Below are 22973 nucleotides of genomic sequence, written 5' to 3'. Positions count from 1 at the left end.
TATATATATATATATTAAAGAAAGCCCAAGGGCTGATATATTAATGAGAAAGGTACAGATTGTTTGTATGGGTGGGCCTAAACACCCAACACACACGGTACAACACACACCAAAATTGTAAAAGATAGGTAAATATAGAAATAAAAAAAACCCAAAAAACCACCCGGGCATTGAAAAAGTGTGTCACCCCAATTTAGTCTTGCCTCTGGCTCTAGTTCTCGGTGGGGATCCAGCTAGCCGATTGGTAAGGTGCTGACCATTACCCGTAGTAATCAAAATATGATCCATAATACTTCTGAGCTCTAGTAGATCTCTATTCTTATTCATCCTGGAAGTGTAAACCTGTCATTCCTCCTTCGAAGAATCAGTCTGATGTGGTAGAGCTGAAGCAGAAGGAATAACAGGAGTACCCACAATAGGTTCTAGAATATGTGAAGTATGAGTTGCCTCTACACCGGATACTTCTTGAAGAAGTGGAGCTGTGAGGCTCTTCTGATTATCAGTCTGAACACTATCATTTATAGGTAATAGTCTTACAGTATTGTTTTCTATAAAGTTTGTAGGTGACATCACCACATCACTCACAGTAATAGTAACAACAGTGTCATGGGCGGTCCTCAGGGGCAACAGACACCTCCTGTCTGGTAGTATCCTTCTCAGATGGAATTAAAATGTCCACAGCAGTGTGATTAGATCCATCCTTATTTACTTGAAACCTTAGATTTCAAATTAGGATGAAGCTTGTGACATTTAGCAAAGATATGACCAAACATCTTATAGTGGGTACAATATGGGGGTTTGTGTTCCACGATGATTTGTTGCCAATAACCATTATGGGTTGTGCCTAGCCAGACTTCAGTAATATCAGGTAAAGTAATATCCCTTTCCACAGGTATTTTGGCCACCGAGGGTCTGGTTAGGTTAAAAGTAGGCAGATCTAGTTTCAAAAGATTCCCAAAGATAACCCCAATAGAGCAGAGAACCTCATGGTGAAAAAAATACAGCTTGAGACCAACCATATCGATATAATGGGAGTTTCATGATTTCGGTCGAAATTAGGAGACCACTTGAGTAACTTCATTTATTTGCCTTCGATATTAAGATATTTCTTGGAGAAAATTCTGTTGTAGTCTTCAGCCACTGTTAGTTGGATCAACACACGTCTCCCATCAATGAGTCCCACTTTTCACTTGCCTATTAGCTTGAAATCAGCAACACTATTTCTGATAACATCCATTGGAGGGTGTCCCCACTGAAATTTTCTAATAAGAACAAACTTGAATTCTTACGTCAGGGAGAAATTTCTGATTCAGAGAAAAATATTACTTCTTTTCCACCTTTCCTACTTCCCTTCTTAATAAAAGGATAATCATCTGTACCCTCACGAGATTCCTTATAACTTGAGGGGAATACCACCGCGGACTCCATCTGAGAATTACCCACCACATGGGCAAATGAGACTTTGTTAAGCTCAACCAAAGAAGAAGGAAATGCCATCAGGGCTGTCGGCGTTAAAACTGCTGCGAGATTGCTTAAAGGCAGATGAACTGTCAGGTGCAGAAGCAGAAGCAGCGCCGAAACAGAAAAACCAAATAGTCGGGCGCAGACAAAGCTGCGAGTGACAGAGGCGTGGAGTGATATCGAGCAGATGCTGTAGCGATATCGAGGAAGACGACGACGCGAGTAGTGGAGCGATATCGCGACGCTATCCGTTACAGGTAGCTGCGAACGCCGACGCCGACGTAGATGCAGACGCCAGACGATGGAGTGAGAGTTGATGATGCGATGTTATATATATATTATTTAAGAGAAAGAGAACTTGTGGCTCCCTGCGTGTTAAAATAAGGAAAAAGTACAAGAGAGGTGAGGGGAGGTGGATTCCTAGTCTAAAAAGCAAAAAAATACATTATAAACTCACCCCTAGAGGTTCCTCCTCCCACAGTACAATCCACACAAAGAAAAAAACCCGTAAAAATGCAAGTATACGCAAACAAACTACAAAACTCAAAACAAGTATGCCTGTGCAGAATCTAGTAAAAATAGGTAAAAATAAAATGAAAGTCAAGAAAGTGGCATCAGACAAAATTTCCAAAGAGCTCCACACCAAGTCTGCCTAGACATTAGAGAGGCAAACAACAGAAAATAGATCCATATAAGAGGACTAGCAAAATTGTATCCAACATATCAAAAGATTCATCCTGCTTGAAAAGAGAGAACAACAAAGAAAACAGTGCAGCTAAAAAGGACAAAAGCGTAGCAGAAATTTCAAACGGGGGAGCAGGCCAATAGGCAGGCAAAACCTCTAAGTTCAAACATAAGGCTGATACAAAGAGTCCCCAATAAGTAAAAGCCTGAGGGGGATAGGGGGGATAAACCAACAAAACCCACTTCACTTGCATGCCTGGCTAACCAGTTAGTAGGTGAGTTACGTTCCCTGTGAATAAAACTCCATCTAACAACCAGATGACGATTAGCAATTATAGCTTGTATTCGTTTAAGAGTACAAATAATATCCCAGTGTGGTGGAGAAACACCCCACTAACATCTCATATAGCAGTTTAGAGTCAGTTTCAACTATAATTGTATGAAAATTAAAAGCAATTGCAACTTTTAAAGCAAGATAGACCCCCCCAACATTCAGTTGATAAGGGAGTATCAACGGCGATAAGTGAAGTAAAATAACCCAGAAAAGGCCCCTCAGAGTTTCTAAAGAGGCCATAAACAGCAGTAGACAGCATATCCCAGCTGCCATCAACATTAACTTTCACGCAGCCAGGAGGGGGAGGCGTCCAACTGACTAACAAAGAGGGCCTAGATTTCTTACCTATGGGAGCAAAATTAGAAGAGGCCCTTAGGGCCTTAGAAAAATAAGCCAGTATATAGGAAGTAATGATAGTAGCAGTAGGGGGGAATGAATCATATTTATGGTTGCTTCTAGCAGACCATAAAAATCAGAGAACCAACAAAGGGAAGGAAAAACACCTTCCCTCATCATCAGCAAAAGATTTCCACTCCCACAAGTAATTAACTAAAGTGCCCCTGTGAGACCAGGGGATACCAAAATGTACACCCAAATGATTCTAGACCTCCACTGAAAAAGTACATTAAAAAAAAAACATGTCCTATGCCTTCCTCCGAATTTCTGCACGGAGGGCATCTTGAATCCAATCTTAAACCTCTAAGTTTCAGAATGTCATCAAGAGGGAGTAAGGAGGAGAAATAACGCCAGAGGAAGAAAGAGATATAAAGAGAAAAGAGTTTATGCCAAATCCAAGTGCCCCAAAACCAATCAATGTGAAAGTATAAAGTGCCATAGATCAACTTACAAACTGACTGAGATGAAGACTTCTTCCAAACAGGATAGTCTCTGCGGGAAGGAGTAGCAGGAATTTTAGAAATGTGCCAAGCATTCAGCTCTCCCACCAGAGAACAAAGCTTAGAGAAATCCCAACTTGTGTAAATAGATCAGAAACTAGCAAATTGTTTGTATGAGATGGATGGGTGTGCTCTAAAAGAGAAGACATTCCCTAATTATCATTCCAGAAAGAGATTTTTCCTCCACCAAGATCCAAAAAAATAAAGTCCTAGCAATAGATCTGACATTCAAAATGGCCTTCCAGATCCTTGAGTCTCCTACCTTCCATAACACCTGGGAAGGGTGGGAAGAAACACAGTATTTTTGATGCATAAAGGAGGCCCAAAGAGAAGAGCCCTCTCTAAACTTAAACCAAAGTTTGCACATGTTAACCTCAACAGTCAGCTGCAAAGTCTTAAAACCAAAACCCTCAGCTTTTTTGGGTTTACAAATATTATGCCAGGAAACCCAAATCTTCTTAGCACCACTCCCAACCCACAGGAATTTGTTAAAGAGCTTCTCCAGAACTTTCATGACACTCTTCTTAGGATTGAACACCTGTAAAGCATAGAATGGTATACTTTGTAGTACACTAGAAAGTAAAGTTAGGCTACCCTCAGTAGAAAGGAAGACATTCTTTCAGTCATTTATCTTATGCTTAATTTTGTCAATGAAGTCATCCATGTGAATCTGCTTTTTCCTACCCCTAATCGGATTTATCCCAAGATACTTTAAAGGGAGGGAGGCGTGCTGATAACCACTGAAGGAAGACCCCCAATTTGCAATAGGGTGTTTGACATGCTTGCCAAAATAAACCTGACATTTGTCACAGTTAAAAACCAAACCAGGCAATTCTGGAACACATTTAAGAGCATCATTAATCTTTTAGTAGCAAGTTTGGATGCATTAACAAAGATATCATCAGCATAGGCTAAGTGGGAAACCAGTCTTAGCCTTGTGTGAGAATTGTGTGTGAGGGTGAAGCAATTGAAAACAATTGAGTAATCTAGATAAGTAATCATAAGCAATGATGAAAATGATAGGGGATAGAGGGTCCCTCTTCTTAATACCCATTTTAGCAGAAAAAAATACATAGGAATTACCATTAACGAGCACACTGTAATTGTTATTGGACAACCATCTTTTAATTAGCATGCAAAAACTAACACTGAAACCTCTACCCACCAAGACATTGATGACGAAGTCCCAGCTGATTGTATCAATGACTTTTTTAATATCCAGTTTGATAACTAAATTGCCACCCCTGTATTTTCTATCAATGCATTTTCTGTCAAGATCTTCAATAATTTTTTGGGCTAACAAAATATTATCAAAAATATCTCGGCCTTTAACAAAAGCCGATTGATGGGGGGAAATAAGGGAGAAAAGATGAGGCTGTAATCGGGCCACAATCAACCACAATCAATGGCCACAATCAATTTACTTATGATCTTGGATACCACAAAAGTTAGGGAGATAGGTCTAAAGCTCTTCCAGTGCGATTTATCACTAGTTTTAGGAATTAACACAATCAGCGCAACAGTGAAATATTTACTTGGATCTTCACCTTGAAAAAAATTTTGAATGGCTAGAATTACCTCATTCTTTATGATGTCCTAACAAGAAATATAGAAAGCAGAAGTAAAACAATCAGAACCAGGAGCCTTCTGAGAGTGAATTTCTTTGAGAGCAAAGAGAATTTCCAGTTCCGGAGGTTCAAACAAAGAGAGGGATGACACCAGCTCTCTATCTGCAGCAAACAGATCAGGATCAATATCATTGACCTGCACAACATCATCATAAAGAGAAGTAAAGTAATCAACAACATTGGGTCCAATTTGATCTACATCAGTAAGGACAACACCATAAGTTGTAACAATTTTAAGAATAGAATTAATATTCCTTCTGTGCTTGATGGTAGCATGAGAATATTTAGTATTTCAATCACCATTGATAAAGTGAACATCACTGGCCTTTTGCCTTAAGAAATCTTCCTCAATAGAAATTTCCTCAAGAAGCTTTTGATGAGCCTTAGCCACATTTTCAACAAGAGAAGGATTGCAAATAACCTGTGATTCCAGCAAATCCACCTCTTGTTGAGATTGCAAAATTGGAGTGGGCATTGCCAAACACATCAAAGCTCCACCTCCTCAACTGAGCAGTCACATTTTTATGCAATTGCCACAAAATAAACCATGGGCTACCACACAACCCAGTACTGCAAGCCTGTTTAACCAGACCCAGAAAGGAAGGATGAGAGGTCCAAACATTGAAAAATCTGAAATGAGAGGGCAGGTTTAGACTGAAAAGCCAAACTAAGCAAAATAGGATTATGGTCAGAGGCAGACTGATTAAGATGCTTAACATGAATGATATTATAGTAATCAAGAAAAAAAGAGTTTCCTAGAAATCTGTCAAACCTCTGCATAAACAGGCCGCTCCTCCAAGAATAAGGAGAACCCGAGAAACCCAAATCAAAGAGGCCAACTTTAGTAATATGCTCACAGAAACGATTGATAAGATTAGTATAAGCTTTTGCACCACCTCTTTTCTCCAAAGGAGACATGATCATGTTAAGATCACCTCCAACAAACCAGTTATCAGTACTAGATGCACCCATATGGATAAGTTGTTGTCAAAAAAGAAATTTATCCAATAATGAGCTGACATAAACAAAGGTAGCCCACCCGTGAACCTCCTCTAACGTATTATGAACAAGAACAAATTGTAAATCATCTTCTATAATGTTTAATTGAATATCCTTCTTCCCAAAAAGCCAGATTTTGTTCTTATTACTATAGTGCAGGTATTTTTTGAATTTTTTAATAATACTATCCTTATGGACAGACAATAAAGGCTCCAAAATCACAAAAATGTCAGGTTTATGGACCCTACATAAATATTTTAAACGATTAAGGGAGTGGGGGTCCGCCACTCCCCTAATGTTCTACACTAAAATGTTAAGCATGATGAACCACATCACTCCTCCTAGTGATCCTAGGGGGAAGTTGCAAGTGCTCTCCCTCAGAATAATGTGACATCAATTATGTTAGAAGTTTTCAAATGAGAAATTTCAGATCTCCTTCTGCCTCTTTTTCTACTATTTTTTGGAGAAATTTCAGCTGAGAAGAAATGTTTTGGGGAGCTTCCTCTACAGGTAATTCCCTAGTGGAAGTATTGGCTACAGGTAATTCATTGCATGCTCAACTGACATGCACAACTGTTAAATCAGAGCCAGTAAATGAAGATGAGAAATTTTGAGATGATGTGGGAAGGTGTGGGCATTGTGTCAGAAACCAGATCCACTATGGCATTAATACTCTTATAATTGGTGGACCAGTATGCTCTACGACACAGTGTTGCACAGTATTATTTCCCTCCAAAGGGACATTTTGTTCTATCACTGGAGGTGGCCTCTGGACAATCTTATTTTGAGTAGAGGTCAAATGACCCACGTTTCTTTTCTTTAACTTTGGCTGTAGGTGAAAGCATTGCACAGAATCATGTCCAAACATGCGACAATGGTAATAGTAGAGAGGATGTTTTTTAAGAAAAACCTGTTACCGGTAACCAATATGGTGTAGAGTCTATCCAAACCTCTTCTGGGGGTGGTAAAGTGACATCTCTCTCAATTAAAATTCTGCCCATGTAGGGCCTTGTTAAATTAGAAGTCGGAATTAAAAGTCGGAGCATCTAACATCAGTGGTTTGCCAAACATGGCTGCCAGAGAGAATAAATTCTCATGATTAAACAAATGCACTTTCAAACCAGGTAGACGAAGCCAAACAAGAATAATAAGAAGCTCAGCTTGGGGGTCCAAACTAGTAGTCCATTTTAGGACTTTCATTAAAACATCCTCAAAACGAACAGTTCTACGAGCAAAGAGTTTAACATAGTCATCCTCATTAGAAAACTGAATCAGAATATGTCTACTATCGAGAGCCTCAATCTTCCAACCATCAGCCAAATTCATGAGTTCAAAATGCTTATGAAGAAAATCAAATTTCGGTAGACCATAGAGAAATTTTCCCACAAGATGAAAACGACAAGCAGAGACCAGAATAGTGTTCTCAGAATCCGAAAGGAAGAGCGCAAATTTACCCCCCTTCTTCCCTTGCTTCTTAATGAAGTTATACTCCCCTCCAAGAACTAAAGATTCATGAAAGGGAAAGCAAACTTTGGAGTAGCACCGGAGGAGGAGCCTCCGACAGTTAATCCGACATAAGACCTTGCCATAGATGGCAAGAACTAAAAAACCAAGGAGCAGAAAATGAGTACGAAGGAGTAGCCAAAGCACGAAAGCAAAAGGAAAGATCTCACCAACATCCGACAGACGAGACAAAAGAAACACCGTCAGCATCCCGAAATTGCCGCCAGTATATATATATATATATATATATATATATATTGGATCCCAACTAACCTATGGGTTCCACTCAGAGATTAGTTACAATCCACCAGAAAAAACTGAAAAACAAGATGGAAAGGGAGAAACAAACAAAAAACTAAAAAACTCCTTGGAGGGGGAATCAATAAGTCCTGGAAGCATTGTAGATAGAAATTTTGAAGTGTGGTATGTCTAGAGTGTCTCCATGAAGCAAAAAAGGATAGAGAAGGTGTGGGGGGGGGGGAGTAGCAATAGAGTAGCAATAGAAGCAGATTTGGAGTGAAGCCCACATCTAGCAAACCAATTTGCAGGTTTATTTCCTTCCCGGTAATTGGAAGTGAAGTGGACACTGAGAATAGATTTGAAGGTCTTGATCTTCTGGATCCATTGGGTGTGGAACCATGTAAACTGCTCCTCATATTCCAGCAGTCTAATCAGCAAGGTGGAGTCCACCTCTACCCAAATATTTAGCCAATATGATTTATAAGCAAAGGTCAGACCCCAGAAAACTGCAATAAGTTCTGCCTCAAATGCATCAGTGGCCATAACAGGAGCATGAAAGAAGAGGAGACACTGACTAGAATGGTTTCTGAAGACTTCCCCCACCCCAGCACCCATATCATTGAAGCTGCCATCAGTGTTAATTTTAACAGTAAAAGGCTGTGGGGGTTTTCAATATACCTTGCTGATCAAAAGAAAAACCACTTCACCAGTAAGAGGGGGGTTACAAATATTAGGGAAGTGTTTATACTTTATCATTTTAGAGAGGTAAGATACACAGTTTCTGACCACCTGAGCAATCTGTGGAGGTTTGACCTCAAATTTGGCATTGTTCCTGGACATCCAGAGGAACCAAGCCACCAGGAAAGGGATGGAATCATATTTTTTATTTTTCCAGCTGAACCAACAGGTAAATAACTGTGACCGGTGAAAAACTGAGTCATTCAATGTAAGCTTCTTTAGAAAATCAGTTTAGACCTCCTGAGCAAATTTGCATTTAAAGAAAATGTGAGGGATGTTTTCCTCCTTCTCCATACACAACCAACATCTAGATGGGCCCCTCAGACCCTTTAACTTAAGGATGTCATCAGTAGGCAATAAATTGTGGAAGAATCTCCAGCAGAAGAAAGACATAGAGGGGGAGAAAAATTTGTTCCAAATGTCTTCCCCCCAAGTCACATGATCCCAGCTAAAGAGCTTAGAATAAATAGCTTTGGTGAGACTTTGATTGGTATAAGCTTGCCAAATGACTCTATCAGGTCTGCTTCCATCAAAGTGAATTTTTGAAATATGGGTGACATAAGGTTCCTAAAAAATATTCTGCTGGTTAGAAATAGACCACTGATCTCCCTCCCAACACTCATCTACTTTGAGATTAAGATTAATATGAGTATTTGTATCATTTAACCACTCCTTAGGACACCAATGATCTAGCCAGAAATTCACCTTACCATTTCCCAATTCCCAAATAAATATCTTCTCAGTAAGATGCCTTACTTTGAGCATGCTGGCCCAAATTCTGGAATCCCCCAGCTTCCTGACTGCTAGAGAGGGGTGTTGATCTCTGCAATTCTTCCCCATCATGAACTTATCCCACAAGGAGGATTGAGCTCTGAATTTTATCCACATTTTACAAAGGTTATTGAGCTCTGAATTTTATCCGACTTGAATAAGTTGCTGCAACCCTTTAAATCCAATACCCCGAGCCAAAGTGGGTTTGGCTACCTTCTGCCATGAAGCCCAGTGAAGTTGCTGTCTTTGACCAGACCACAAGAACCTGTTAAAAGCCCTCTCCAGTTGTAGTTGGGTGTTTTTCTTCATATTGGTCATTTGAAAAATATAAGGGAAGGTTGTGAGAATGCTTTTAAGTATGATGATTCTTCCTCCATTAGAAAGGAAGGAATGAGACCAACCTGAGAGATAAGAAGTGATTTTATGGAGAACTTCATCAAGTTGGATCTGCTTGCATATGCCACTTATCAGGAAAATACCAAGGTATTTGATTGGAGGATGAGCAATGGAGAAACCAGTATAGTTAGAGATCCACTGTTTACAGCTGGGTGAAGATCTTTTATTGAATATAAGTTGGCACTTTGCAGAACTAAAAGTCATCCCAGAATGTGATTGAAAAGCTTGTAGACAGTGGTATACTTATTTCATAACACTCTTATGGGCTCTAGAAAACACCATGATATCATCAGCATATAACAAATGGGAAATAACCATTTTAGATTTGTGATGGTACCTAGAATAACTCTGGGTTAATAGGGACTTATCTAACATTCTGGACAGGTAATCAATGGCAAGGATGACGATAGTAGGGGAGAGTGGGTCTCCTTGTTTCAGCCCTCTAGTAGCAGAAAAGGAACCCCAAGCTTTCCCATTGATAATAATAGAGTGTCTGTTATTAAGAAGCCATTCTTGTATAAGGGTACAAAAAGCAGGCTGAAACCCTCTAGCAGAAAGGATATTCAAGATGAACTCCCAGCTTATGGTGTCATAGGACTTTTTAATGTCCAATTTATAGATCAGATTCCCTCCCCTACATTGCTTATCCAGGTCTAGAAGCATCTCCTGTGCAAGCAAGAAAGCAAGACATTGTCAGTTGCAAGCAAGACATTGTCAGTGATGGATCTCCCCTTGATAAAAGCAGTTTGGCTGGGACTAATCAACTTATACAGGTGAGGTTGGAGCCTGCTCACAATGATCTTACTAATGGTTTTGCTGATAACTGAGGTTAGACAAATAGGCCTATAGTGTTCCCAGCTCTTTTGCATTTCAGATTTAGGCACCAAGACAAAATTAAAATCACTAAAATAGTTGGGGAGGTTATTGCCTTGAAAAAAGTTGTTAATGGCAGCAATCACATCTATTTTAATGATTTGCTAAGACTTCTTATAAAAATATGCAATAAAACCATCTGTAACTGCAGTCTTGGAACTGTTAGTGGAATCTAAAGCCATCCGAATTTCCATTTCAGTGGGGGAGCCAGTAAGTGTTAAGCTTCTAGTAAACTCAAACTCAGCAGTGAAGTAGGTGCCATCCATAGGGGTTCTGTAGTCAGGTAATTCATTCAAAAGCTGGCTATAGTAGCTAATAAAATTACTGGCAATGGTATCGTTATCATGAAGCCAACTCCCCTCATTAGTCTGTATAGAGTGGATAGTATTGCATTCCCTCCTGTATTTGATGTAAGCATGATAGAGTTTAGTGTTTCTATCCTCGTCAGTAAAAATATTTATGGAAGCCTTCTGTTTAAGAAGTTGTTCTTGATTTTCAATGGCAGTAAGAAGATTATTTTGAGCAGTAAGAAGAGTGTTTTCCTCTGCAGTCCCATTTTGAATTGCTTTTTCAAGTCTCTCCACCTCTTGTTCAGTAGAGTTCACTGCAGTGTGCACATTGCCAAAGGTGTCCCATCCCCATTTCCTGAGGGCTTTACCAACTCTGATATGCAGGAAGCTAAGTTTAACTAAAGGCTCTGGGTGGTTAACACCAGTCCAATTATTTGAAACAGTGTTGAGAAAGGAGTGGGATGACCACATATTTAGAAATCTGAAAGGGGTAAGTTCAGCTTGATTAGAATTAGAGGTTATGGAAATAAGTAAAGGCCTGTGGTCAGATCCAGCAATAGTTAGGTGAGTAACGAAAGTAAGGAGGAAATGGATGAACCACTGATCACTCACCAGTGTTCGGTAAAGTCTTTCCCATATATGCCCCCTCTTCCAAGTGAAAGAGGGTCCCTGGAAACCTAGGTCAAATAAGCCAGCCTTCTGGATATTTTCATTGAAAGTAGTCATTTTGGAGATGTTGGGGATTCTGCCCGCAGACTTTTCAACTGAGGAGGCAATACAGTTGAAATCTCCCCCCACCAGCCAAGGGAAGTGCATATGATCACTGATCTGCTAGAGACAAAGCCAAAGATCCTTTCTGTACTTTTTGTGGCAACCTGCATAAATAAACGTTGCATAGCCCAATTGATATATATATAAATGTTGCATAGCCCAATTGATATGTATGTATATGTGTGTGTGTGTGTGTGTGTGTGTGTGTGTGTGTGTGTGATCATATGTATGTTGCTAGATTTACTAGATATTGATCATATGTATGTATGTATGTATGTTACTAGATTTACTAGATATTGATATTTTCTTGGTCTCATTGTTTTTTTTCATGTATGTTCTGAGATTTCTATTCAAGCAAAGAAAACAGTTATCACGGTTTATTTTTCTACCATCCTCACGTAACAAACCAATCAATAAATTTAGAATACCATTGAAGGTCAATGGTATTCTAAATTTATTGATTGGTTTGTTACGTGAGGACGGTATAAGAAAAAAATTGCAGATAATGTTTTGGGATCGATTTATTTATTTATTTTTCTCTAGAAATGTTAAAAAAATGTTGATAAATGTAAACTTTAGGTATTATGGAAATAAGCTTATTAACACATTGTCTATTGTTTGTTTTTTAGGGCTACTGCTGTAGATGCATCGGCTGATTGCGGAATTATTGGAACAAGTGATGGTTTCTTGTATAAATTTGAGCTGTCATCTGGTAGAAAACTTGGAAATCTAAGCTCCATCCAATGTAAGTATGTATATTAACTTTTCAGGTCAATAAATTTCATTTAAAGTTAATACTTCTCAATAGAGGGTATCATATACCCCAATGTTTTTAACGTGTTAGAGGTGTAATGTTCATATAATGATCAATATATTTTTTCTGAAAACTAGTCATATGCTTAATTGGAGGAGCAATCTATGAATTTCAAACAAATGTATTATTAATGATAAAAACTATTAAAATCCGAATATATTTTTTTCTGAAAACTAATCATATGCTTTATTGGAGGAGCAATCTATGAATTTCAAACAAATATGTATTATTAATGATAAAAATTATTAAAATCCGAATTTAGGGAAAAGATGATGGCCTTCTTAATAAAAAAAAATTGTGCGAAATTAATGATTAGGAAAACAAGCAAGCAATTGAGATTGTGTATTGAGTAGACAGAAAGAAAAGAGAAAGAAAAAGTGGGGGAAAAAATTAGACAAGGTTCACACTTAAACAAGCTCTTTTTTACTTCTTGAAGCACCGAATAGTTAAAATTCTGCACAAGTAGAATGATTTCCACATCTAAATGAAACATTTTGATAAAAAAAGTTCAAAATAGTCCATGAATTATTTGTGGAAAGCTATGTCAGTCCCAACTATTGAAAATGCCCAATTTAGTCCCTTAAGTTTTGAAATTGATCCAAATTGGTTCAATTGTTAGAATTGCTATGTAAATAGATGATAAATTCACATTTTGAAATTAAAGAAAATGATACAATTAAATAACAACAAGCTAGCCAAAACAGTAAATACTCATACTTCTAAACTGTAGTAACGTAAAGAAAAAAAATTGGTATGCATGCTAGTCAAATATAATATAAATCAATATAAAAGTAGACTAATTATTTTTCATATACGATTTTACTTTAAATCATTAAAAGTTGTGATCATTTTAAATATCTCATCTCTATTATTTAAAGTGATTGTGATATAGACGGGAATGTTATTAGTATAATTCAAGTTGTTTGGTTAAAGTGCAGGAATGCATCAGACTTATTGTGTGATAGAAAAGTACCGGTGGTGAGATCTGCAATGCTTTATGAAATAGAATGTTCATCTTTAAATGAGAGCATAAAACAACGTTGTGTGCTACTGAGATGAGAATGTTTAGGTGGATGAGTGTCTAGAGACTTATGAGTGTCTTGAAACTTATTGACCAAATGCTAAACGAATGTACTCGTGAAAGGGTTGGTGTAGCTCCAGTGACAAACATGATTAGAGAGTCGTTTTAGATGGCTTAGTCGCATTAAATATCGACCATCTGATGATCCGGTTAGGTGAGTAGATGTTTTAGATTTGACTTGTGTTAAAAAAGGCAAAGGTAAACCTAAAATACATGGGTAAAAATGATCATAATTTATTAAAATTAAATGAAAATATGACACTCAGTAGAACGCAAAGGAGAAAAAGGATTCATGTTGTTGACCCTATTTAGTGAGATAAAGGCTTGTTATTGTTTTATATATGATTTTTCATGATATTTCATAACATTCAATGCGTTTTATCATATTAGTAACATATCCGTATCATTTTATATATGTATAATCGTCACAGGAGCACCATCTAATATTGTGCCAATTAAGACATATCAATATCAATAATCTTTTTCATTTATGTGCACAAGTACGCTAGTGTTCTTCAGCTAGTACCATAAATGGGTGAATTCCATCATAAGCCAATAATGCACATGCAAGCATATTATGAAAATCCTATTTAATAAAGATTATTTCATTCTCATTTGTATAACATTCAATATCTATGATAATTTGAGTACGCATATCTTTTCTACAAAATGAACAAAAATTCAATAAAATAATAAATCATGGGTTTACAGTGATTTCAATATAACTAGTAATAGTAACAGTAAAATATATTTGGTCAAGATGAAAGAAAAAATATTACCATAGCATAAGAACATAAGTACTCTCCTCAATATCATATGACTTGCTTTTAGATTATAAATTTTCTTTAATTTCATCTTCATTAATTTGATATCTATAAAAATACTCACAAGAATTAATTAAATATTTAAGTGATAATTTTATACTTTTCTCAATGCTTAGTATTTTGATTTAATATATACTAATCCATTCAAATTTTAACATCCTAATTTCTTTTATTTTCTTAATTAAAATTTAAATTTTCATAATAATATCTTGTCAACATTTCATATAAGAAAGTATTAATAAAATAAGGGATCTAACCTTATTAATATGCTCAAACCCAATTTCAATGCATAGGAGTTCTATGTCGTGGCCTTCGTGACACTGCTTGCTTAGCTCCAAATTTGTACGAGACCTTGTTGGCTCCACCTGATAGTGCTTCCGATTACTGTGTTCTGAAGTTTTCCTTTCCCTGGATATAGATTTGTAATTTTGTTCAGGGGGACAACCTAGCTTAGCCTATTGTCATATTGCATGACCTATTTGAGTTTGGCATACAATATTCCAAGGACCTATTAGAAGAATATCCCAAGGCATTCATTTAGATTGAATACATTTCTCCTGCTATTCCTAGCTTGAGTGAGAATATACTTATGGCAAACTTTCTAGTTACACGACTATGCACATTTGTTCTCCTTATTAAAGAGTCACTATTATGTGTAATGCTTTTTTGGCGGCGAGTCTCATTTCCCGACACAAATATAGGTGAAACTCACACTTCATACTATTTTGAAGTCTTGTACTTTGTCTAGTAGATTCTTAGAAGGAGAAGATTGTTTTTTGTAATCCAAAAATGCTTTTAATTAATCATGGAACTGTTTTTACATGACCTAGAATTTTGTATATAGGATAAACTAGACTATTACTAAACTTATGAATGAATCTTTTTTTTTCATTATCTGAATTGATATAAATTTTACTTGATTGTTGTTTTACAAAATATAACTTTAAATTGTCATGATATTCTCTTATTGCTTTCCTTGAAGCTAACACCAAATAGTTAGGACATGGCTAATGTTGTCGGTGATGATGAACACAAACTACATCACCTATTGGAATAACAAGAACCTCACAAGTGCATAATTTGTCTCATAAATTGTAATTGCAACTACCAACCTATGAAGTGCCCTTAAGGAGCAGTCTTAAAAATTAAAATAATCCAAATTGGTTGGAATGTCACCATGTACATAGCAAGAATCCCACATGAACAAGAGAGCCATATTATGTGGGGCTGATAGTTGTGTCTCAAACTCATAACTCATATAATAATTGCTTTTAATTGAATGGAAATTGAAATTAACATTTATTCAATTTGACTTGAAGTCAAAATTTGCTTGATATGACACGTTATCTCAAAAATTTACTCAAAGTAGATCACATTTGAATTGACTCAAAATGAAATTAAAATCTACGATTTCCAGTTTGCAATTTACTTTGGACTGCTTGAACTTTGGCTTGCTATCAACCTATGTAGTCATAGGCTTAGCATCATAGAAAAGGAAATATGTCCACTAATTAAATTAGTTAAAGTAGAAAGTTGTATATCTAAAGTCATGGGTTTGAGTCACATATTTTGTAATTTTTTGCTCATCGTTAAAAGAAAAAGAAATCAATCCATCAATACATCGCTTATCTTTTTCGGATAGTACACTCAATTATAAGCATGTTTAGTTTAACATAAAGTATTTTTGAAAGTTTTAGTAATCTTACTAGAAAATGTTGGCCAGTTACTTTGTCACACCCCCGGGTTTGGAAGACGGTACACCCTAACAATATAAGACATGATTAAATGAATTAAACCTATTTTGTATTCTCAAAAGGATGATTTATGCAAATAACAATAAGAATAAAATAAAAAATATAGATTTTCTTCCATAATTAATAGTCTAGAGATACAACTGAAAGAAAACCAGAAAATTGATTGAATTGAAACTGAAATGACAATAGAGAATGACTGTCGGGACCCAAAATGGAAATTTAATAACTAAAACAAATATGAAAAAATACCAATAATAGAAAATCTAAAACTGAAAAGTTTGCTCGGGTGTGAATGATCCTGCTAATGGCTAAATAGAATATGTTATGCAAAAATATCAACGAGTAAGTTTGCCAGACAAACTCTATAAATAACAATTATTTATTAAAACATAAACAATTAAAAAAATGGGACATGCAGTATGAACAAGAAAAATGGACAACTACTATGTATATATAGCATCTTAGGACGATAATAGTGGTAAAAAAAGAAGGCGCAATTATCTTGAGAAAAGATGCAATCATTTCAGATCAGGTTTTACCAGTGCATAACTTAATAGTTATTTTTTATTCAGCTTTGGTTTTAATTTACATTTATATAGTCCATTTTAATAGACATCCCAAAACTCTGTAAATAACAATTATTTTTTAAAACTTAAGCAGTAAGGAAAACGGGGCATGTAGTATGAACAATAAATATGGATAACTATTATGTGCAAATATAACATCTTAGGACAAAAAGAGTGTGGTAAAAAAAAATATGAGTAATTATCTTGAAAAAAAGTGCAATCATTTCGAATCAGGTTTTGCCAGCACATAACTTAATAGTTATTTTTTATTGAGCTTCAATTTACATTTATATTTATATAGTCGGTTTTAATAGATAATCTAAAAATTTGGAAGGTCAATACTAACAAAAAAAAAAAAAAAAACTTAACGATTTTCTGTAGAGTTGTCATTTTGTTGGCCTGACTAGCCAATATTCAAAAAAGTTCCATTGATCTACACATAAATATAATATACTTTTCAAAAATATAAATGTAAGAAATATGCTAATTCACACAGGCTTGTGACATGACTTGAATTTACATGCAATTCTATAAAAATAAATTGCAGGAAAAAAATATTATAATTGCAATGTTCATTTACATATGCGGGGGTTTTGCAACAATAGAGTAAGATAGTGATTCCATCATGAATAATAATTGAAGCATATAACAAATGCAATACAATTAATATAATTGAAGTGACAAGGCATGACTGACAATCTTATATGATAACTATGAATCCATCATAAGCGGCAAAGATAACGCTTCTAATTAGTAAGTTCAATTTGTCCCGTAATAAAAAATCAATTACTTATCTCGGGGCGGCAAAAATAATACTTCTACGTTCAACAGTTCAACTAGCGATTCTACAATTTAAAATTCAACGTATGACTACTTACAGGATTAAAGACATTGAACATAATTATTTATTAAATTTGGTGCAACTTAATTAATATATATTATTATTATTATTTATCATATATATATATATATATATATATATACCATCATGGTGGCGGGTGTAGCTCTGCTAGGGTTTTGGGGGAGATGAGGTTTTCCTGGCGCTTGGTGGTGTGTGGTGAGCTTGTGGTGGCCGAAAAAAGCCTACTTGCATCTTGGTTTCTTCATTGGAGGTTAGCTTTTGTTTTTCTATTCTTCCCGGGTTCGACTGATTCAAAAAGGTACTGTTCCATTGGAGCCTGAGATTGGACCTCTTGCTTTGGGGAGAGGACTTTGCAAATGGCCCTTCCTATTGATTTAGAAACTAATGTACAATGGGCAATAGCCACTTATGCTGGGGTAGTTGGTAATACAAGGGATATTTTACATGATCCCGACTTGCTGGTTTTTCTCCAAGCCTTTCGTGATACCGCAGCTGGCAAGGGGTCTTCCCCTTGCATCCACCCAGTGGGACTCAAAGAAGGGGAGCCTGTTGTTTTCTTTTCAGCACAAGACATCACTGATCTGAACAAGGAGGTGCAATTCACACTTATTGGAAAATTCAGCTTGGGCCACCCAAAAAATGGAGCTAGTGAGAAACTACTTTGACTCCCTACATTTTATTGGTGCTTGGAAACTTGGTTTACTTGATGGAAGACATCTACTTATACAACTTACCACTGAAGAGGACTATGCTAGGGTGTTTGCCAAGCAGTCCATAACAATTGGGGAAACTGATATGAAAATCTTAAAATGGACTCCTGATTTTGATGCTACCAAGGGGCCACCAGTGGTTCCCATTTGGTTTAAGTTACCAGGCCCGCCCCTTCATCTTTTTAACTTGAATGCTTTGTTTAATATAGGGTGTGCAATTGGAACCCCCTTAATGGTGGATGCTCCTACCTATAACAAAGCCAGACCTGCTATTGCAAGAATCCTAATAGAAAGGGATATAACCCCCCCTGAGATGAAAAGAATTTCGATAGGAAATGAAACCACTGGATATTGGCAGGAGGTGGTAATGGAACAAAAAACCTATTATTTTTAGCATTGTAAGATGTTTGGAGACACTGGAAAGGTGCTACAGGCTTCACCCCCCAAGTAAAAGGATCCAAAATATCCCTTCTAAGGAATTTGCTGAGAAGGGACATAACACTATTACAGCTGGGAGAAATGCTTCTGGAGGACAGGAATTAACTCAACCCACAGCTGCTGAGACAGCAATTCCCCATGGTATCAGTCAGGAAATACAAAATGAAACAGTGAAGAGCACACAAAATACAGATAATCCACCTGAGGGGATACAAAATTCTCCTCCCTCTCCTAAAGCTGATGGTGGGGAGGGCAGCAAGGTTTCACCTACCAAGGTCTCAGAAGAGAACAAGGAGATTCCAAAACCAACTGAAGAGATGATTCTAGATACAAACCAATTACTGGAAACAGATTGGCAGATGCAGAGAAATAAGAAGAAAAAGAAGTCAAAGCTCGAAGAGAGGCAGATAATGGAAGAGCATGATAAAAATACCAAGGAAGGTGAGATTGCTCATAAGAACTCCAATTCTCATTCAATGAGGGAATGGACCAGATCTAGATCCCAACCCTCTCTTCATCCACCTCAACCACATGATTAACCTACTATGTTGGAACATTAGGGGGATAGCTCACCCCCTATCTTTTAAAAGGCTCAAATACCTCAACAAGAAATATAAATTTTGGTGCATGGTTATTTTGGAACCAATGGTTCACTACAATACCCAAAAATATGGAAAAGCTTTTCCAGGGTTTTCCTTTTTTAATAATTTGAATAACAAGATTTGGATATTTTGCAGAACTGAAATGCAATGCACTGTTCAACTGAACCATACCCAATTCATACATCTCTCTTTCAACATGGCAGGAAGTGTAATACTATCTATTCTATAAAGGATAACCATGGTAACTGGATTAGAGATGAGAAAGGGATTGCTGACAGTGCTGTGGCTTACTGCCAGTAACTTATGCGGTGCAGACAGTATGAAAGGGAGCATGTGGATAACACCTTGTTCAGATCAGATAAGGATTTCACTGCCAATCTGAATCTTGCTGAAATTCCTGAAGAGGAGGAGATCCGACAGGCTCTTAATACTATTGATAGTGTAAAATCTGTTGGCCCTGATGGTTTCACAACAGACTTTTACAAGAAGTTTTGGGAGGTTATAAAAGAAGATGTCATAAAGGCAATTCAATACATTTTTCAGGGGCATCCACTTCCACACTATTTCAGTGCTGCTACCATAGTGTTTATACCTAAATCCTCTGTAAAAGACAAGTGGAACCAATTCAGAACTATTAGCTTAACCAATGTTATTAGTAAAATTATCAACAAAATCTTAGTGAAGAGAATTCAACCTATCCTATAGTTCCTGATCAACCAAAAACAAGCTGCTTTTGTGATGGGCAGAAGCATTGGTGATAATGTGTTGATTGCTCAAGAGATGTTGCGAGAAAGCCTTGGAGGGGGGGGGGGGCAATATGATATATAAATGGATTTAAAAAATGCTTATGATATGGTTAATTGGGAATTTATCATGGAGATCCTGAGGGCTAGAGGTTTCTCTTCTGACTCCTGTTAGACTATCAAAAGATGGCTAGAGGATAATGCAAATTTAATATTAATCAATGGAAAAACTCATGGGTTTTAAAGCAATTAGGGGTTTGAAACAAGGAGACCCCCTCTCCCCAATCATCTCTATTTTGGCTCTAGACTACTTGCCCAAACTTATTGGCAAACCCAACAACAAGAAGAGCCATAATATATATCATAACAGATCTAAATTGGACATCAGCCACCTTATCTATGCAGATGATATTTTAATATTCTCCAGAGCTAATAAGTCAGCCATCAAACACCTCCATGAGTGCCTACAGCAATTTCAACACACTTCAGAGCTGAAGGTTAACAAAGAAAAATGTCAAATACTTTTCAGCAAAAAAGTCCCCATTGTTTGCAGACACTGGACACTAGATCTCACTGTATTCACTTCCATGGACACTCCTTTCAAATATTTGGGGGTTAATTTAACTAGGGGGAGAACCAAACGGGTTCAGTTTGATGAGATAGTGGATAAAACAAACTCCACCCTTCAAAGTTGGGCAAGCTCTTTCTTGTCTAATGGGGGTAGAATTACACTTCTAAAGAGCATCCTAACTACTTTCCCAATGTATATCCTTCAAGTGGCAACCATGAAAAGGAGTACTCAGCTGTTTTTGGAGAGAACCTTCAATAGATTCCTGTGGACTGGTCAAAGAAAACAAATGCTATGGGCTAGTTGGCAGAAGGTGGCAAAACCCTTGTATGCTGGTGGACTTGGGTTCAAAGGCTTTCAACAACTAAAGCAGATTAGTATGAGCAGACTGTGGTTAAAATTCAGACAAAGAGAACATATGGGCTGAATTTATGCTTGCCAAATATTGCAGAAATGAACATCCTAACCTTGTGGCTAACAAGATGGGGGACTCTAGAATTTGGAGACAAATGCTTAAAGTGAAGGACAAGGCAGAGAAACTTTACATATGGGAGTTGGGTCAAGGCAATATCAATTTCTGGCTAGATAACTGGTGTCCTGCTGATTTCTTGGAACCTTTGGAAGACAGTCAGGACAGTTATATGCTGGTGAAGGATTGTTGGAGAGATCAGTCCTGGTCTGAGGAGATTCTCCATACAATTCTAAAAGATCACTCTGTTAGTATGGTTGCCAAAATACAATTTGACAGGAACAGAAAAGACAAGGTGGCTCTTATCTCCAGCTCCAACCAAAGCATATCTAAAGCTATATACAAAAAGCTGTACCAATGGGATTTAATCCCTTGGAGTGAGTATTTGTGGAATAAATCCCTAACCCCCTCCATGTCCTTCTCTTGGAGAGTGCTCAATGACCTTATCCCTACTGATGACATTTTGAAGCTAAAAGGGCTGAAGGGACCTTCTATGTGTTTATTATGCAGAAATGATATGGAATCATCGAACCACCTGTTCTTTAACTTTGTTTTTTCCAGAAAGGTGTGGAACTCCCTGCAAGCACATCTTCATGTCAACGCCATAAACTTGGGCTGGAAAAACTTAGGAGAGAGCTTGATTGATTGGCACAAGCTGAATCTGGGCCCCATCCCTGTTATCATAGCATGGTTTATCTGGGCTGCCAGAAACAAGTCTAAACATGAGGATATGGAGTCTAACACTGGTGAGGTGGTGATTAATTGCCTGGCTTTTATAAGGAAGCTGATTCAATGGAAAAATTTTCCTAACATTTTGCAGATTAGTAGAACTGAAGATCAGAAAGATTATAAGATCATCAAGGTTATATGAGAGAAACCAAAGCATCCTTTCATTAAATTTAACACTGATGGAAGCTTCTCCCCAACAAGGCAGGCATTGGAGGGGTCTTCAAGGACCATAAGGGCAAATGCATTCTTTGCTTTAAAGCACCTATAATGGCAGAAGATGCCATTGAAGCTGAGACTATGACACTATATTGGGCTCTTAAGATGACTGTTATGAATAGGGACTCACTTACTTGCTGAGGTGGATTCTTCTCAGCTTGTTGATTACATGACAGCTAGGTCTAACCCCCTTGGCATATTCAGCAGTGGATCATCAAGATGCAACAACTTTGCAAGGAGATCAAGGTGAGGTTCTCTTTCATATACAGAAAAGGAAACAGACCTGCTAACTTCTTAGCCATAGATGGAGCCGATTCTCAGAGGATCATAGTGTGCACTACTCCCCCCTCACCCCTGGCCTGCTTGCTCAAAGGGGATAAATTGCAGATACCATACCTAAGAATTGTAACTAATGGTTGAGCTTGTAGCCAGTTAGATGTTAGAGGAACCCCTTAGACCTTAGATATTTTTTGTATTTTGTGGGGTCCTTTTTTTCTCCTTTCTCTTTGTTTGTACTCTTACTTGTTATCAACATGTAGAGAGCCACAAGTAGCTCTTTTTACCAATATATATATATATATATATATATTATATATATATGAAATATATTTGAATAAAAGGTGAAAAGAAAAGAATGAAGAGGATGTGCTCATGATGCTTGCTCGATTGAGGAAGTAGGAAGATAGAGTTTTGGTGGTCTTTATATGCCATGTTCCCATTGTTGCCTTCGTAACTAGTTCTAATCGTGATTGTATCACAAGGGTTAGGTCATAAAGGCGATGGTTTTGGGCACAATCATGAGAGAGGGACGAGGGAAGGAAGCCTATAATTCTCGATTGACGGAGAAAGGAGTAAGAGGTAGAGGGAGATTTGTTAGGGATCAAAGGTTGGATGGCGAGCGGGATAAGGCGATCAGATCCTCATCCTCAATCATATAAAAGTTTGAGTTCGTGTCATCATATAAAAGTTTGAGTTCGTGTCATCAAACTCTTCGGGAAGGCTGTTGGGGAGAG

At 37.2% G+C, this 22973-nt stretch overlaps 1 protein-coding gene across 4 annotated transcripts in view; it reads left to right on the top strand.

The window, feature by feature from the left end:
* Positions 1-22973, top strand: part of LOC110035822 — an 85079-nt gene that overhangs the window by 59815 nt on the left and 2291 nt on the right. For 3 of the 4 annotated variants that reach the window (XM_020740118.1, XM_020740117.1, XM_020740121.1), the window contains one exon: positions 12214-12329. In XM_020740118.1, the coding sequence (XP_020595777.1) occupies positions 12214-12329 (116 nt within the window). Of the gene's footprint in view, positions 1-12213; positions 12334-22973 lie in introns of all 4 variants that reach the window. The other variant, XM_020740119.1, reaches the window with a different exon arrangement.

This window comes from Phalaenopsis equestris, unplaced genomic scaffold (assembly GCF_001263595.1).
Source record: "Phalaenopsis equestris unplaced genomic scaffold, ASM126359v1 Scaffold200117, whole genome shotgun sequence".
Lineage (NCBI taxonomy): Eukaryota > Viridiplantae > Streptophyta > Magnoliopsida > Asparagales > Orchidaceae > Phalaenopsis > Phalaenopsis equestris.
This window is presented reverse-complemented; position numbering and strand designations above follow the sequence as displayed.